Here is an 18,212-nt window from a genome sequence, read left to right on the forward strand (position 1 = left end):
AACGCGGGCGAAGCCGCGGGCACAGCTAGTAAATAATAATACTATCACGAACCGAGAAGCTCGACGGTCGTTTCGTTGAACGATAACGTTGACATGACAAAGCACCTATCATTTTCCTTTCACAATCCAAATTAAATAGATAGATAAATTGATTATATATAATATATATATATATATATAGATAAATCTTATTTCGTTGATACTTTCCTTTGCAAGATATTTAACTACATTATATAGTCAATGAGATAACGTAGCTACATTCGTATATAGATTTCAATTAACATTTGATTACCTACTGTATTCTACACAAACATCGAGATAGATATAACATCGAGACATGTTAAAATTACGTGACATTTACCTACCATCGTTAGAGAGCTCGTGTTCGAGATTAGATCCAGACAGATGGTTTTACATTTGGCCGTTGTTAAAAGATACGTAAACTAGAAGCGATGACAATTCCAGTTCTTCGGAGTAGGCGTTTTCCAGGATGACGCTTCTATATCCGGTCCTGATGCCGTTCATAGGGAAAGTGGTTTGTCCCATGAAGTTGGGGTCGCCGAACATATCTTCATCCTGTACTGAGAACCTGATCATGGCCAGCTCCGGGTAGTACACGTTGAATTCGCACAATTCGTTCCATATCGGGTTAATTCCGTTGTCATCTGAAAATGTTCTTAGATTAGTGTACGGTGGGCGGGAAAAACGACACGGTGACATCGAGCGAGTGTAAGTTTACTTAGTGGTCACATTTTATATTTTTTATCTGTATTTTATGCCTTTAAGTAAATTTATGTAGATCGCTCAACTAGTATGAATATGCAAACATGCAAATACATCAACAAATACGAAAAATTAAAAAAAAAATTAGGCAAAACTGTCAACGGAATACTCTGTAATTCACTCAAATAATGCGATTATTAATATAGTTTTTTTTTTGTCAGATAAATTTCGAAACGACCTTTTTTGACAAATGTCAAAATGACGTCAAAATGATAATGTAAACTTACACTCTTACAGTTCTAACTCAACATATATATAAGAAGCTGAAACATAACGTCAAGGCTATTGGAAATTAAAACAAAATATTTTATTCCAAATTCGACTTTCACTGACCGTGTTTTTTTTGTGAATTTGGTATGAACCCACAACAAAAACATTCCAATAAGCCTACGAATAAAATAAGATTATTAAATTTACATTCACAACAAGACAAATTCAAAAAAAAAAAAAAGAGATTACAAAGCTTCTCAACCTATGTACTGATGAAATAAGGCGCTGCATATACCTACCTACGTGCTTAATAGTTTTGACTAATAACACCAAGCGATATGACGTTTTAAAATTGCAGAAACCAGCAACTTCAGTTGCTTGTACTGGCAAAAATAGTTGCCACGTATGCGCAGCGTCTTAATATGGGGCAAAAATATAATTTTGTATAGCCGGAGTACACGACATAAGTAAAACGCGTGTTAAATAGGTTTAAAAAGATTGTACTGTATTGTAATATTTTTACTGGTGCTATGGCGCTAAAGCTTGAAGCATAATTTGTGCAAATGTTACAACACAATATAATTATGTCGTGTAGGTCGACTACTTTGTTAAGAATATTAGTAAAAGCTATCATTTTAAGAATATTTTAAGAAGGTTAGTTGATCAAAAATTGACAAGAATTATAACTTTACAACAATTATCGATTTTAACCATGTCTTTTTGAAGTAAATAAGGTGCAAAATTTCAAAATTTAATTATGGTAAAAAATATTTAATATGAGCAATTTAAGTTTTTGTGATATATAATAACAGTACCATACAATACAATACTTCAAAAGTGATATGTACAATATTCAAGTTGATGTCTAGTTCTAGTTTTATCATTTTAATTGACCAAATAGTGGTTTGAAGGATTGTATTTAAATAGGTTGAGAAGTATAATCAAATTAAGTTATGAATCGAATCATTTCACTTTCAAGATCAACTATAAAAATATATTTAATATAATAATAATGTTTAAATATTTGATAAGAATCACCAGTTCAACTTCTCCTTTCTTAGAAATGAGTAACTTTTACAAAAAAAAAAAAGAATACAATGAAGAAATCTCTATTTTTCTTAAATAATTTGAAATTTCATACTTGCCAGTTAAAAATATGCAATCGATTGTTAAGTTATCGTTAATTCTTTGTTATATTTATTATAATTTGGTTCATCTTGAAAGTGAATATTTTATTTCGTTTATATTTAGAGATGTAATGGATTGTAATTTAATCTAAATTAATATCATAATCACAAATTACTTTATTCAATTAGGCTTCAAACGAAATAATTATATAAATCAGGCGTGAATCGAACCGACAAACAGCGGAGCAGAAATCAGGGCCACTACAAACTACGCCAGCGGGCTAATCGAAATATAATTTTCTATTTATTTTTTACTAATTAATTATAGTTAACAAGAGAAACTACCGACGACTCGGAACTTGAATTCTGCAGAGAAGAATCTGCCAGAAATTCCACAGTTAGTTTTTTAAAACAAAAACTGCATTTTATTACTTTAAGGATAAATCGCGAAATAATTTTGATTAAATTTAAATAAGTATTATAACATTTATTTTTTTTTTTTTTAGGACAACATACAAAACATACACTAATACAGATTTTTCAAAAATGTTTACAATAATGAGTGTTGTTTTATTTACAAGTTGCCACGGCGTGGTTAGTGATATCTGGTCACAAGTGCAATATACGTTTTGTAAGGCTGTTCGCAAATTATCAACTTTCTGATATTCCCTGACTTCCCTTATTATACTAACAAATCTCCGCAACAAGAGTTATTATTACTGAAAACGTATTGCCATTAAAAATAGTTGTTTTTGAATATTTTTTTTTTTTTACTTTACGTCAATCGAAATATTACAATTTTATTCCATATTTTTCAAAACTCACTGACATCCTGTCTGGTTCGCTTATTATACTAACAAATATCCGCAACAAGGGAACACGCAAAATCGAATGTGCAGCGTTTATTGAAATACATATTTTCACGTTACAATGAAGTTATCGAAAGATTATTCGAGATGCGTATTACTCGAAATCAGCCGAATAGTTTAATATTTAATTTAATATATCCGCCAACCCGCATCGGAGCAGCGTGGTGGATTAAGCAATGATCCTTATCCTTCTTGGGGAAAGATGCCTATGCCCAACAGTGGAGTATTAAAGGCTGAAGCGTAATATTCCCAAGCTAATGTAGGCCCACTTACTGAGAAGACTCGAACACATATATTCTATAAGTATATAAACGTTCGAGGATTGCCTAACCCGGATATCCGTTACATCTCTAAAAATTAAATTAAATTACATAATAATATTTAGCTTATCTTTCAGCAGATTCGGAAGCCATGTAAATTTCCGTGTGCAGCCAAAAGATACAAATAAAAATTAGTTACACGCAAAACATACAGGCGTCAATACGTCTGCTATATGTTTATACCACTTAGCTAATCTAGCTAGCCTAGCTAAGTGGTATAACTAAGAACGTATCATTTGCCAAGTAAGGTTCTATGAATCACAAGATGGCAATGCGCTGCCACTTTTAAAATTTAAGCTGTGCATAAATATTGTGTTATTAAGCGAAATTCAAAAAAAAAAAACTAAATATTTACAATGTTAGGAGTGTGTAATTTACTACTTTATGCGCAAAACTAGACTTAATAATTGGATATTAAGGAGAAAAAGCTGTTGCAAGGTGCTGGAGTGAATTTAACATGACTATTTAAAAATGACAATTAACCCAGTTTTATGACACCGTTTTAATCCATTATTGTAAAAATGTACAAGTTACTTTACGGGCACTACTCTTGGGCGTTTAAGTGTTTTCCTTTATCGATAGATGCGAAAGTTAGTTTAGGCAGAACAGAATTTGTGTGTGAGAGTGTTTTGGGTGACAAATATACTTACTGACAACCCTCGTCGACAGTTTGACCCCGCTGTCGATATTGGCGCCGATCACTTCTATTTCGACAAAGGGGCTCGCCGTTCCCCTACCGGACTTGGAGAGATGCCGCGCTCCGACAATCCGCAGCATCACTTTGACGGGGACCACCCTCTTAGCGATGCTCTCAAAGTCCTCGTTGGGATCGTAGCTCTCGTCGAACATAAAATCCGGCTTCAATATGTATCCACATCTCCCGTTACCGCGAAATCTCCCTAAATTGATCTGCATCGCCTTGTCTCCGGTCTGATAATTTAGAGCGACCATTTGCGAACCCACGTTCCAGAACTGTACGGGATTGTAATTGGACGAATCGATCCTCTGTCCTTTGGGGTATACTCGGCTAAGTTGGGTCTGGTGATATTTTATGAAAAATGCCGTGTCCTGCTGGCACATGAGGCGCTCGGCCTTGCTCTCGGGGAAGGACGACATTTCGTAAAAGACGAAGCCGTTCTTGAATTTTTCCATATTGAATGTGACAGAACGGCAGTAGATGATTAGATCGGACATTTCCTTCGCGATGCGCCACGTTCTTTCCATTTTTTTGTTTAATTGAGATCGGGCAGTCGCAATTTGGGCAGCCTCTTTAATCACCGACATCCACTCTAGGGCCATATCCCGCGTGGGGGCAGCCATGTCGAACGGGGCACACATAGCGGGACTCTGGATGCGAACGATCCAACGAGACGAACCACTTTCCTCCCCGACCACTAGTTCCACCACCGCGCCGAGGACGTCTACGACGCCCTTTTGTAAGGAACCGAGCGCCGCTGATTCGTTGTCGATACAGCCCTGACAGAAAAATTTGACATTAGTATCGCACCTACTCAAAAGCTGTACTAATTAATATGATAAAACTACATGTCTCACTCTAATATTAATCAATTTATTTTATTCATAGCTAACATAGGGCACAGAAATTACTATTTAACGACCAGGAGCAATGTATATATTTAAAAAATCAAACAATATCAATAGTAGTAGCTTGTTATTCACTCTTTGGTTTTGTATTTAGTATTATATATTCCTATTATAAGCTAAATAAAATAAATAAATAAATCTGAAAAATATTACTAATATAATTAACGGATTTGGACAGAATGATTTAACGATCAACGAATTCGTTTGTAAACAAAATAAAATAAATTAAAGTCAAATCAAATAAAGATATTTATCACCCCGAAGCAGTTGGGGCGCAACTTGGTCCACCAACTCGGCATTTTGGACAACTTTACACAACAGAGCGACGCTATCAAATGACGCGCTTACCGCCCTGCGTACTTCACGTCGAGTTACAGTGACATATAAAAAAAATATAAACGAAATCGATACTACGCCCTCCGGCGACATATTTATGGATGAACGACTTCTAGAAACAAGCTCTTCGTCGCTCTAAAGCCTTTCGCTTCCGATGATACGTGAGCGACAAATTTTGCTTACGTGGTTATTACATCACATAAGCTTAATTATGTAGCATTTTAGAAAAAATGCTTCCATATCTTTCGTCTTAAAGGGCTCCGTCTTGAATTTTTTTTTTTTGGCCCTTACGACATTATTTTTAATGCATGTGCATGTAATAGATAGCATTTTACAAGAATTCCTACAGAAACAGTTGGCTATTAGTTTGGTCACTCGATCAAGGGGATCGTATCAAACGAATTCGTCGAACTAAATCATTTCCAGAGCCGGTCAGATACTCACGTTATCCAGACTGGTCTCGATCTCCTGCACATAGTTTGCTGGGAACCAATGTCTGCGCTTGCCGCCGTAATCCCCACGCCACCAGCCATCGTCAGGCTTATCCACGTTAGTGATAATGGCATGCTTGCAAAACGAGAGCTCGTCATCCTGGCGAGCTCTGTAGTCATACAGAGCCTTCACTGTCACCTGATATACCAGAATCTTCTATTAGTATCGGATTTCATCAACAAATTCAAAATTTAGCTTAGCTAGCTATATTGACTAGAGGAAGACGCGAACGTATAATAAATGTGACAAAATATGGAAATGAAAAAACACTTCAAATTTAGAACTTTTGAATAGTGACAAACTAGCGACCCGCCCCGGCACCGCACGGCTGCAATGCTGATAGTAAATATAAAATATAAAATAAATATTTGCAATGTAAGCGCAAAACAATGTGCTTATTTACGGCATCACACTAGACACCTCTAAAACAATTAGTGTTCCTCTACTATAGTATGCATGTATTATAAGATATACATTCTATCTACTAAAGAAAACCGCATCGAAATCCGTTGCGTAGTTTTAAAGATCTAAACATACAGACAGCGGGAAGCGACTTTGTTTTATACTATGTAATGATAATAATCATTTTTGTTCATATATAAATTAAGATTATTATTAAATTTTTATGAGGGCTATCCAACTTAGAGGAATTTTGCGATTCGAACCAGTAATTCCTGAGATTAGCGCGTTTAAACAAACAAACCAACTTCTCAGGTTTATAATATTAGTATAGGTTAGTACATATTAAGAAATATCCATACATATATATATAATCACGCCTCTTTCCCGTAGGGGTAGGCAGACACCACTTCTTTCCAATTGCTACGATCCTTACATACTTCTTTCGCTTCGTCCACTTCCATTATTCCCTTCATACATGCTCTTCGGTTTAGGATACTCTTGACCTGGCCTTTTGTCAAGACGTCCCTTCTTTGGTCTCGGAACGTCCGCCTAGGTCTACCCCTTCCATTCACACTTGCCTTATACACTTTTTTCGTCAATCGTTCTTCACTCATTCTCTCGACATGAGCAAACCATCTGAGCATACCTTTCTCAATTTTTTTTTTTTTTTTTTTTTTTTTTTTTTTTTTTATTATTTTTATTTGGGAAACAAACAGTAAAATATAACACAAAGTAAAAAAAAACAGCAATAAGATAGTGCATATACCAGTTAAGTTTCCACTAACAACTAACACAGTAAGCAGAGCGCAAAAAAATTTATAATTAGAAATAAAATATCTAAAACAAGAAATAAAATACAAATACAAAATCAAAATTAAAATTAAAATCAAACTAAGATCAAATTATAATTTAAATAAAAATAAATTAAATTAGAATTAAAACACAAAATTGAGTAACTTAACAATTGAAAATGTTAATAAATAAAATGAAAATCAAAAAAATAATAAAAAGCAAATAAAACATAAAATAATTAAATTCATTGGTTCATTAATTGATTAATGTTACGTCTAAAACTTAATAACGAACATGAGAATATATCAACGTTATAAAATTTTCTATTATATATATTGCAGGAACGACGAATAAAATCATTTTGGGCATATTTAGTTCTAGTATTGGGCAAATAAAAAAGATCATTTTTACGTTTAAAAAATTTAGGGAGATTAAAGTTCAAACAACTTAGTAAATAAGGACTATCGATAACATTATTGACTAGTTTATACAGAAAGATTTGATCTTTCATTGTACGGCGAACTTCTAGTGAATTGAAACTAGGCAAGTCATGATAAGAGCGACAAAACCTATAATTCAAATGTTTAAGGAATTTAGCTTGTATTTTTTCAACGGACTCAACATATATCTTATATTGAGGGTTCCAGATAGTAGATCCAAATTCCAACAAAGAGCGCACCAGGCCATTGTAAAGAATAATAAGAGTATAGTAGTCTTTAAAATCCTTACCAACCCTCAGTATAAAGCCAAGCATCCGATAAGACTTAGCAACAATTTGATCTATATGGCTCCCAAATGTTAACTTATTATCCAAGTAAATACCCAGGTCTCTCACCCCCGCAACGCGGTCAATAATTTTGTCGTTTAGATGGTAGTTAAAAGAAATCGGCGTTTTTTTACGTGTAAATGAGATGACGCTGCATTTTTTAACATTTAGAGAAAGCTGATTATCCTCACAATACTTGCATAATTTATTTAAGTCTTCTTGTAATAGCAAACAATCTGGCAGCACAGATACCCTTCTAAAAACCTTCAAGTCATCTGCAAATAATAATATCGAAGAGTGCTCGAAAACTTTACAAATATCGTTTATAAAGATATTAAAGAGCAACGGACCAAGGTGAGAGCCCTGTGGTACACCAGAAGAAACAGGAGTAAAAGATGAACAAAAGCCTCTTATTGTCACTGCCTGACTTCTGTCCCGAAGATAAGACGAAAACCACCTAAGTAGGTCACCGTGTATACCAACTTGCTCCAGTTTATTTAAAAGTATGTTATGGGATATTTTATCGAAAGCCTTCGAGAAGTCGGTATACACGACGTCCACCTGGTCACCACCATCCATAGCTTTCAGTACACGATGAATCAGCTCACACACATTAGTTTCAACGGATCTTCTATCGACGAAACCATGTTGTTCATCAATCAGAATACCCCGTACAAATGGATAGATGTTATCGTAGATAATTTTTTCGAACATTTTAGCTATGGTACATAATTTAGATGTTTATTTATTTATTTATGTTTATTAGGAAGACATACAGTTTGATATACATTAAAAATAAAATTTAAGTGACATACATTTACCAGTTAAGTCTTCACATAATAATAGCACAAATAATAGCAATTAGTACATTAATAATAATAATAATAACCCCCCCAGGGGAATCACCTTGTCGTGGTGGGGGGGCTTACGGGAAGACCACCCCAATAGGGAGATACTATAGTCATAGCCACTTACACCTGAGGCATTTTTAGGTTCTTCCCAACTAAGGATTCCCAAACACCCCTTTTTTTCATGGAGAATAGTAATCGAATTTATAATTTACGGCCGCTGCCCGGGGGTCGCCGGGGCGCACCTGGAGCCGATGCTGGGTGCCACAGTATGCGAACCATCGGCGATGTGGAGTTGAACAGGCGGGCTCCTATCGACAAGAAGACTACAGCCGGACCTCGAGAGTTGATTAGGCGGACTCCCGATGTTGATGCTACAGCCGACTCTTCGGGCGATGAAACCAATTCTCTTTTTACATCTGTTCCTTCTACTTGCCCTTCTTATATGACAAGAAAATCATTGAACACCAACACTTCACTCGAAAGTGTTGTGCAAGATGTCAATATTGACACTGAGCTTGCACCCATTGAGAGTGCTCATAATCGGCGCAGGCGATGGACACGAGAAATGAATACGTTCATACTGCGTACTTATCTTCAATTAACTGAATTAAATTTAGACACAAGATCTTATCTTGAACCACTCCACTTAAAATTTACAGAAAAATTTCCAAACATGCAAGTTAGCCGACAAAGAATAGGAGATCAACGTAGAGCTATAGTCCGAAATAAACTGTTACCACAAAATATAATAGACCAGATATACGATGAAGTAAAAACAGAATTAACCCAAATGAATAACAGCATTTCGTCACATTACACCCAAAAACCAAAACATCATCATGCTCTAGAAGTTGAGTCAGTCAAGTCACAAACACATTGTTTACCCTCAGAAGTTCCTACAGTTAGTAACACTACACAACGCCGGATGAGATGGACCCGCGAACACAATGAAGCAATAATGCGATCATACTATAGAATAACATCCTTAGGCTTAAATAACAGTGCATATCGAAAACAACTGTACAATGATTTCATAAACCGATTCCCTTCATTAACATTCCTAAATGAGCAACGAGTAGCTGACCAGAGGAGAGCAATTGTAAATAATAAATATATCGATAGTAATAGATTAAGTCAGTTAAAGCTAGAAGTATCTAAAGAATTACAAGTAAATAGTAGAGAGATAAGCAACTGCATCGATGTCACAAATTCTGTATCCGATAACACGAACATTCAGTCTACAAATAACAGTAAAAACACTATACAACAACCTTCAGTTAATAATCAGTCATTAATTATGGATACCGTAAACGACCCAGGTGAACCACAAAGTGAAATAATTAATGGAAATAGGCATTTGGAAATTGACCAGATTTTTCAACAAACATTTGAATTTTACAAAAACACTGAACCAGAAAATAGAACTTACATACCCAAACAAAAACCATCCAAAAAATTTGCAAATATAGTCAACTACTTGAATGAAGTAACAATACCTGAGAATGTTAATGAAAATACAGACTTTTTAACACTACAAACTATAATATACTGTGCAGCTTTCACCGCTGCTAAAGCTAATGGGTCAAAAATAAATTTACAAATTCACACACAACATTCTAAAAATAAAACAGAACATAAACCGAATTGGCAGAAACGCTTAGAAAGAAAAGTTAAGGACTTACGAAGCAAAATAGGTAGATTAACAGAATTTAATAATGGCAATAGAAGTAGAAAGGTAATTAATCATGTAAATAAAATAATAGAACAATATAAAGTTCATACTATACACGAAGAACAAAATACAAAAGTTACACATACACTAGATACCCTAAAACAAAAACTAGCCGTCGTTGCAGGTAGACTACAAAGATACAAAGCATGTACTTTAAGAAAACAACAAAACATCCAATTCATTCAAAACGAGAAACAATTCTATCGAAAAATTACACAAACTACAACCAACACGCAGGATAACATATCAAATGAAATTACAACAAAAACACCTGATCCGGATTTAGTGAGACAATATTGGGCAAAGATGTGGGAAGATCCTGTTCAACACAATGATCAGGCTAACTGGATACAAACCGAAATATCAAACAACGACGAAACAATACGACCAATGACATTTGAACATATCCCCCTGCTAACATTTGAAAAAGTTCTACGAAATTTACATAACTGGAAGTCATCAGGATCAGATTATATCCATAGTTACTGGTACAAAAAACTCACAAATATCCATAAATATCTTTACCATCACTTAAATAACTTTATACAAAATCCAGAAATCATTCCATTGTACTTAACAGCAGGCATAACATTTATGATACCAAAAGACAAAAACGACCTCTATAACCCAGCCAAGTATAGACCTATCACATGCCTACAAACTTTGTACAAAATATTAACATCTTGCATATCCGAGTTAATATACGCGCATTCCGACTTAAACAATATTCTAACCGAACAACAAAAAGGTTGCCGAAAGTATAGCCAAGGGTGCAAAGAACAACTAATAATAGATTCCATAATCCTTAAAAAAGTCCAAAAAACCAAATCCGATTTATTCAGTATGTACATAGACTACAAAAAAGCTTTTGATTCAGTTCCTCACTCGTGGCTTATGAAAGTCTTAAAAATTTACAAAATACATCCAACTATAATTAATTTTTTAAAAATTACAATGTCAAACTGGACAACCGTACTCCAACTCACAACGCAAGCCACATCACTAGTAGAGACCAAAAAAATCAAAATACAACGAGGTATATTTCAAGGAGATGCTCTGAGTCCTTTGTGGTTTTGTCTTGCTCTTAACCCACTCTCTAATATACTAAACTCTACTTCATTAGGAATTTCCTTATCTGATCGGCAAACTGACAAACAGACGGACATAGACAGTGAAGATTACATTTTAAACCACCTCATGTATATGGACGATATTAAATTATACTCTAGTTCTGAAAATCAACTAATCGAAATAACTAAAATAACAGAACAGTTCACAAAAGACATAAAAATGGAATTTGGGATTGATAAATGTAGAATCAACTCAATTAAGGCAGGAAAAAATTATCAACATCAATATAAGCTAATAACAGGAGAAAAAATAGAACCATTAAATGAAGAAGACACCTACAAATATTTAGGATACGACCAATCTTTACAAATACATCACAAGGAAGCTAAGACTAGACTGACACAACAATTTCAACACAGACTAAACACAATACTAAAAACACAGCTATATTCACGTAATACTATAAAAGCAATCAATACCTTTGCAATACCTATACTTACATATTCTTTTGGTATTATAAAATGGACAAAATCGGAACTCAAGAGCCTACAACGAAAAATTAACACCACCATGACTAAATCCCACAAACACCACCCCAGATCATGCTTACAAAGACTAACACTACCCAGAAAAGAAGGAGGTAGAGGCCTCGTAGATATTTTAAATTTACACAATAAACAGATTTCTACTCTCAGAAAATACTTTTTTGCAAAAATAGAATATTCCAGACTTCATAAAATAATAACAGAAATGGATCAAGCATTTACGCCTCTTAACCTTAAAATTAGAAGTGCTCAGAAAAATGAAACACTAATTGACAACAGAACTAAAATCACAGAATGGGCCCAGAAATCTCTACACGGAAGACACCGCCAGGATCTATGCCTTTCAAACGTCGACAAAGAAGCGTCGAACGAGTGGCTTCATCGAGGTGCACTCTTCCCAGAGACTGAAGGATTCATGATAGCTATACAGGATCAGGTCATTGAAACAAAAAACTATAGAAAATATATAATTAAAAATTTAACCACCACTGATTCTTGTAGAAAATGTAACAGTAATCCAGAAACTATCCAACATATAACCGGCGCGTGCAAATCAATAGCCCAAACAGACTATAAACACAGACACGATCAAATAGCCAGTATCATACACCAAAAACTTGCTTATGAATGTAAATTAACAGACACATTATTACCATATTACAAATACACCCCAGAACCCGCGTTAGAAAACTCCACTACACGACTGTACTTTGACCGAGGCATCCTTACAGACCGCACAATCCATTTTAATAGACCCGATATAACACTAATTGACAAAATAAGCAAGACTGGTTTTCTTATTGACATAGCAGTACCTAACACACATAATTTACAATCAACAATAGCTGAAAAACTATCTAAATATACCGAATTAAAAAATGAAATAACCCGAATTTGGCATTTACAAAAAGTTACAATAGTCCCAATAGTACTTTCCACAACAGGAGTTATACCTACTCAACTACATACGTCTCTACAAACACTAAAATTACCAGCGAGCACTTACCAATTATTACAAAAAGCAGCAATTCTAAACACATGCAGATTGGTAAGAAAATTTCTCCAAAGTGAGCCCAACCCATCCGACTAAAGACTAACACTTATATAAACTGTCACACTAACGGTTATGAAATATAATGTATATAAATTTAATAACCCTTTATTTGCTAACCCGTTGATGTACATTTGGCCTAGGCCCGTGTCATCGACTACCCGGCTTAATGGTTACTAGCCGAGACTATACAACGTCATAATAATAATAATGATAATAACAATAATAATAAAGGCATACAAATTTCAACTCTACGGGTCCAAATTTAGATATATATTTTCGTATACAAAATTAAAATGCCAATAAAAAATGATTACAAAAAAAAAAATTACATCAAAAAAAAAGTAACAGAATTCTAACAATATCAGATATTAAGATTAAATTAAAATTAAAATATCATCGAGAAATGACATTCATCGTGATAGATTTAAATCTATTTAAATTAACATTAAACATGTCAATGTCACCAAACACATTGTCATGAGAGTTGCATGCACGATAAAGAAAAATATTCCGAGCATATTTCGTTCTAATTACAGGTACAAAAAATTGTAATTTTTTACGAGCTTGTAAACGAGGACATCTCAAACTAATATTACTCAAAAGATAAGGGGTATCAACATAACCGATGAGTATTTTATAAAGCAAATGCTCGTCCCTAACCATTCGACGGTCCTTTAAAGAGATCAGATTGGATGGCTTCGCGAACAGGTAGTTAGTTTTAAAACTAATATGTTTACTAAATTTCTTTTGAACATTCTCAATTCTATCAATGTATACATTGTATATTGGGTTCCACACAGTTGAAGCATATTCAAGAACTGAGCGAACGTAGGCATTGTACAAAGTAAAGAGTGTGGCACTGTTACGAAAATCTTTTCCAATCCTAAGAATAAACCCCAGCATTCGAAACGCCCTGCCAACAATGTAGTCAATATGACAGTTAAATAAAAGTTTACAGTCAAGGTACACTCCCAGGTCTCTCACCTCAGTAACCCTCTTGATTGTTTCATTGTTAAAACAGTAATTGTACTCCACTGTATTACGTTTACGCGAAAAAGTAATGACATTGCATTTTTCGATGTTCAAGATAAGACCATTGCATTGACAGTAATCAAATAAACGGTTCAAATCATTCGGCAACAATGCACTATCAGTAGGTGTATTAATTGGCTTAAAAATTTTCATGTCGTCAGCATATAATAATATTTCCGAGTTCTTAAATACCTTATTTATGTTATTTATGAAAAGATTAAAAAGTAAAGGGCCGAGATGAGAACCCTGAGGCACACCTGAGGTAACGGGTACAAAAGATGAGCAAAAGCCTTTAACTGTCACAGCCTGACTCCGCTCCCTAAGATACGAAATCATCCAACGTAGGAGATCGCCATGTATACCAACTTCTACAAGCCTACGAATTAATAAATAATGCAAAATTTTATCAAATGCTTTTGAGAAGTCGGTATACACGACGTCAACCTGACAACCACTATCCATATGAGACAATATTCGGTGTAAAAATTCATTCAAATTAGACTCTGTAGATTTTTTATTCATAAAACCGTGTTGCTGTTCAATAATTATAGGCCTTAAAATTGGAAAAATGCTGTCATATATAATTTTTTCAAACAATTTGGCGATAACACACAATTTAGAAATAGGTCTGTAATTCTGAATATTATGTTTATTACCAGACTTAAAAACGGGCACCACAAATGACTGTTTCCATAACAGCGGCATAATTCCGGTATTCAGGGACTTATCAAAAAGCAGAGATATTGGAAGCGCAAGACTGTCACTACACATTTTTAGAAAATATGGAGGTATAAGGTCAGGGCCACAACCCTTATTAACGTCAAGTTTCCTTAAATATCTTGATACAATCCCAGGCGATATATCGACAGTTCCAATTGAAACACTATTATGACAATTTTGAGACGTGTTAAAGTTATTTACATCGTAATCTGTGTTGGGCGTATTAGATCGAAAGACTGATTTAAAATAATTGTTGAAAAGAGAACTAATCTCCATACCATTTGACGCAGACAAATCATCCAAAAACATCGTGCCAGGCAATTCATTACAGCTTTTTTTAGACTTTACGAATGACCAAAAATGTTTACTGTGTCGTAATATTTTTTCTTCTGAGTTATTAATATAAGTATCATAGCAATATACTTGTGCCCTTTTTTGTCTATCCCTTAATAATCTGAAAGTATCATAATCACTAATCCTTCCGTAGATTTTCCACTTTCTGTGATATTTGAGTTTTTCCCTAACAATTTTAATTAAAGCGCTCGAATACCAACACGGATAATGTCTACTATCTGCCACGACCCTAACGGGAACCCATTCGGATATGATTTCATTAATGGTTTGATAAAAGACAGTAACAGACGTATCGATATCGAGGCCCGACAGTAACTCATACCAATTAATATTATCAATAATCCCGTTGACAATATTGTAATCAACGGCACGATATAGTCGCACAGTCCTTGATTTAGAAGAAAGGGTTTGTTGGTTAAAAGCATTGAGACATACCTCTATTGCCGGATGATGGCTATCCTCGGGGACAAGCGCACAAATCGATTTAGAAGTTACACAGTGGCAGCTACAAATAATTAAATCCAGATACCTATGATTTACATTTGGAATACAATTATATTGATTCAGACCTGTAAAACTTAGAAAATTAAATAATGCATAGACGAGATTGTTATCTAAATTAGAATTATCCAAACACATAACAGAGTCATTAGAATACCATTTAGCTACGGAAATGTTAAAATCACCCGCTATAAAATAATCTTCTTCGGGGCAGTTAATCACGTCATTTGAAATCATTTCGAAACACCCGCACAGTGCCTCAAAATGCAACTGACAATGAGGAAAATAACAAGTATAAATGTTTAAGAAATGCAATCTTCGTTCACGACTAAGTTTTATTTTTACTTTGATAACCTCAGCGACTGCACAAATAATAGGTATAGCTGTAACAGAATCTACAAAAAAGTCCCGCCTGACGGCTATTAAAACACCACCACCTAAAGTGTTTCCACGTACCTTATAATCCCTATCGCATCTGTAGACACAATATCGAGAGTCAAACAATTCCTCGTTAAAAATGCCGTCCAGTAGCCATGTTTCTGTCAGACATATAATCCCAAAATCTGTTTTAAGTAGGTTTCGAAAAAATAAATTGGTTTTAGAACGTAAGCCACGAACATTCTGATAATAAATAGAGATATTATCATCCATTTCCGTAGAAAATACATTCACAGTTCAGTAATACTAAAGTATAAAGACGATCCAAATGCAACTCAAGAAACACAACAGAAAAGTAAAAGCAATTAGCAAACACAAAACAATCACAAGTCAAGATGTCCTCGCTACCTACAATATTAGTTATATAATAGGGTGACAATTCAATAAGTAATAAATTTATTTTTACACAATGAATATATAAAAAATAAAAAAATAAAAAATAATAATGAAAGAATAAAAAATAACCAGAGTAAGGTATAACGACATTCACACAATTTTTTTCAAATCGCTGTTGCTTAATATATGCAATACTGGACTGGTATCTGTACGTCGAACCATAATAGTACAATTCTTTATCCAAACATAGGAAAATTTTTTCTCTTTGGCCAACTTTTTAGCTTCCTGCAGGAGAGCTTTGTTAGAACGTGTCAGGTGTTCTTTAAAGTACACATTAGAGCTATTACCAGCAAAACCGATATCACTACATTGGAGTTTTAGTCTTTTAGCTAACGCCAAGAAGTCATCCTTCTTCCAACGTGACAGGAACTTAATAACTATAGGTTTGATAAGCCGATTTTCGTTTTTACTATGAGCAACTCTGGTAACAAAATCAATATCTGTAGAAGGATTTAATTGATAACCAGTACGATCTGAGATTGTTTTTAAAATCTCCATTAGGTTTTCATTTTTCCTCTCAGGTATACCATAAACTTCAATATTTGATCTACGTGACCATTGCTCTCGGCTATTATTTTCAGTTTCCAAAGTATCAATTTTCTTCTTTAAAGTATTCAGTTCAATAGACAGTGAGGATAAGGACTTTAGTTCTTTTTCTAATCCAATGACTTTATTATTAATCTCATCATACTTCGAATTGATAAACGACACAGATTCCCTCAAACTTGTAATATCGTCCTTAATAGGTTGAAGAAGTGTTGACACCATATTGCTTATCGACGCTTCTAAATCTACTTTCCATTTTGCCATTTCACTGGCTATAAATTCCTTAATACCCTCAAATTGAGTGGATATATCAAAATCGCTCGTCACAATCTCAGGTGACCGATTCAACACAGTCGAACCCCCTCTTTTTGTGTTTATGTTCTCACTGGGAGATCTCGCGGAGGTTGAGCCACGTACTGGGGTATTATCTGAATTAAGGCGACGATCGCGAGCAGACACACATACAGGACATGCCCATTCCCTCATATACTCCGGTGACAATTGTTTGTTTCTATCAGAAGGAAATAAACATTTAATATGATATGTATCCTTACACTGATTACAATTGATACGACCAGTGGCGTCCCCTGCCGTTGACTGGCAACAAGCGTATTTCATTTTAAAAATTACAATAACTTCAAATAAACTTCAAATAAATCAAAGATTTAATTGAACATACAAAAATTGTCTCGGTGTTAGACTTGGATTGGAACTCAGGTTATATCGATTGAATAATTCTTTTATTCTGTCATACAAGCCGCTGCGCCAGCGTTGTATTGTTATCTGTGATATGTAGGTAGTTCGTTGCTTATCTTATTAATCCCACGATTTTTCAAAGCCCGACCGGTGCCATTCGCCCTTAAGGATAAGGTAGGCGCAGAGCTAGATAGGATGGTGCGCGTAGGTATATTGAAACCGGTTTCTTACTCCAAGTACGCGTCTCCGATAGTCGCAGTTTTGAAGAAAAACAATGGAGTGCGTATTTGTGGCGATTACTCAGTATCGATAAACAAGGACTTAAAAATTGATTCGTATCCGTTGCCTAAGATCAATGAACTGTACGCGTCATTGCATAACTGCCGGTATTTCAGTAAAATTGATCTCTCAAATTCATATAATCAATTTCTTTTGGATGACCAGTCCCAGGAGTATACGTGCATAAATACGCACAAAGGATTGTTTGTTTACACACGACTCGTATTCGGTTTGGCCAACGCGCCGGCTCTGTTCCAACGCGCCATGGTGCAGCTACTGCACGGCATTGAAGGCG

General features: G+C 34.7%; 1 protein-coding gene across 1 annotated transcript in view; it reads right to left on the reverse strand.

The window, feature by feature from the left end:
- Positions 1–244: 244 nt before the first annotated feature.
- LOC123668610 (1-phosphatidylinositol 4,5-bisphosphate phosphodiesterase gamma-1) overlaps positions 245–18,212 on the reverse strand; it is a 33,383-nt gene continuing 15,415 nt past the window's right edge. Inside the window, exons 10-12 of the mRNA XM_045602330.1 lie at positions 5,695–5,880; positions 3,960–4,785; positions 245–665 (exon numbers count right to left, since the gene is read on the reverse strand). Of these exons, the coding sequence (XP_045458286.1) occupies positions 412–665; positions 3,960–4,785; positions 5,695–5,880 (1,266 nt within the window). The 3' untranslated portion in view covers positions 245–411. The remainder of the gene's footprint in view (positions 666–3,959; positions 4,786–5,694; positions 5,881–18,212) is intronic.

The sequence above is a fragment of the Melitaea cinxia genome, chromosome Z, assembly GCF_905220565.1.
Source record: "Melitaea cinxia chromosome Z, ilMelCinx1.1, whole genome shotgun sequence".
NCBI classification, from domain to species: domain Eukaryota; kingdom Metazoa; phylum Arthropoda; class Insecta; order Lepidoptera; family Nymphalidae; genus Melitaea; species Melitaea cinxia.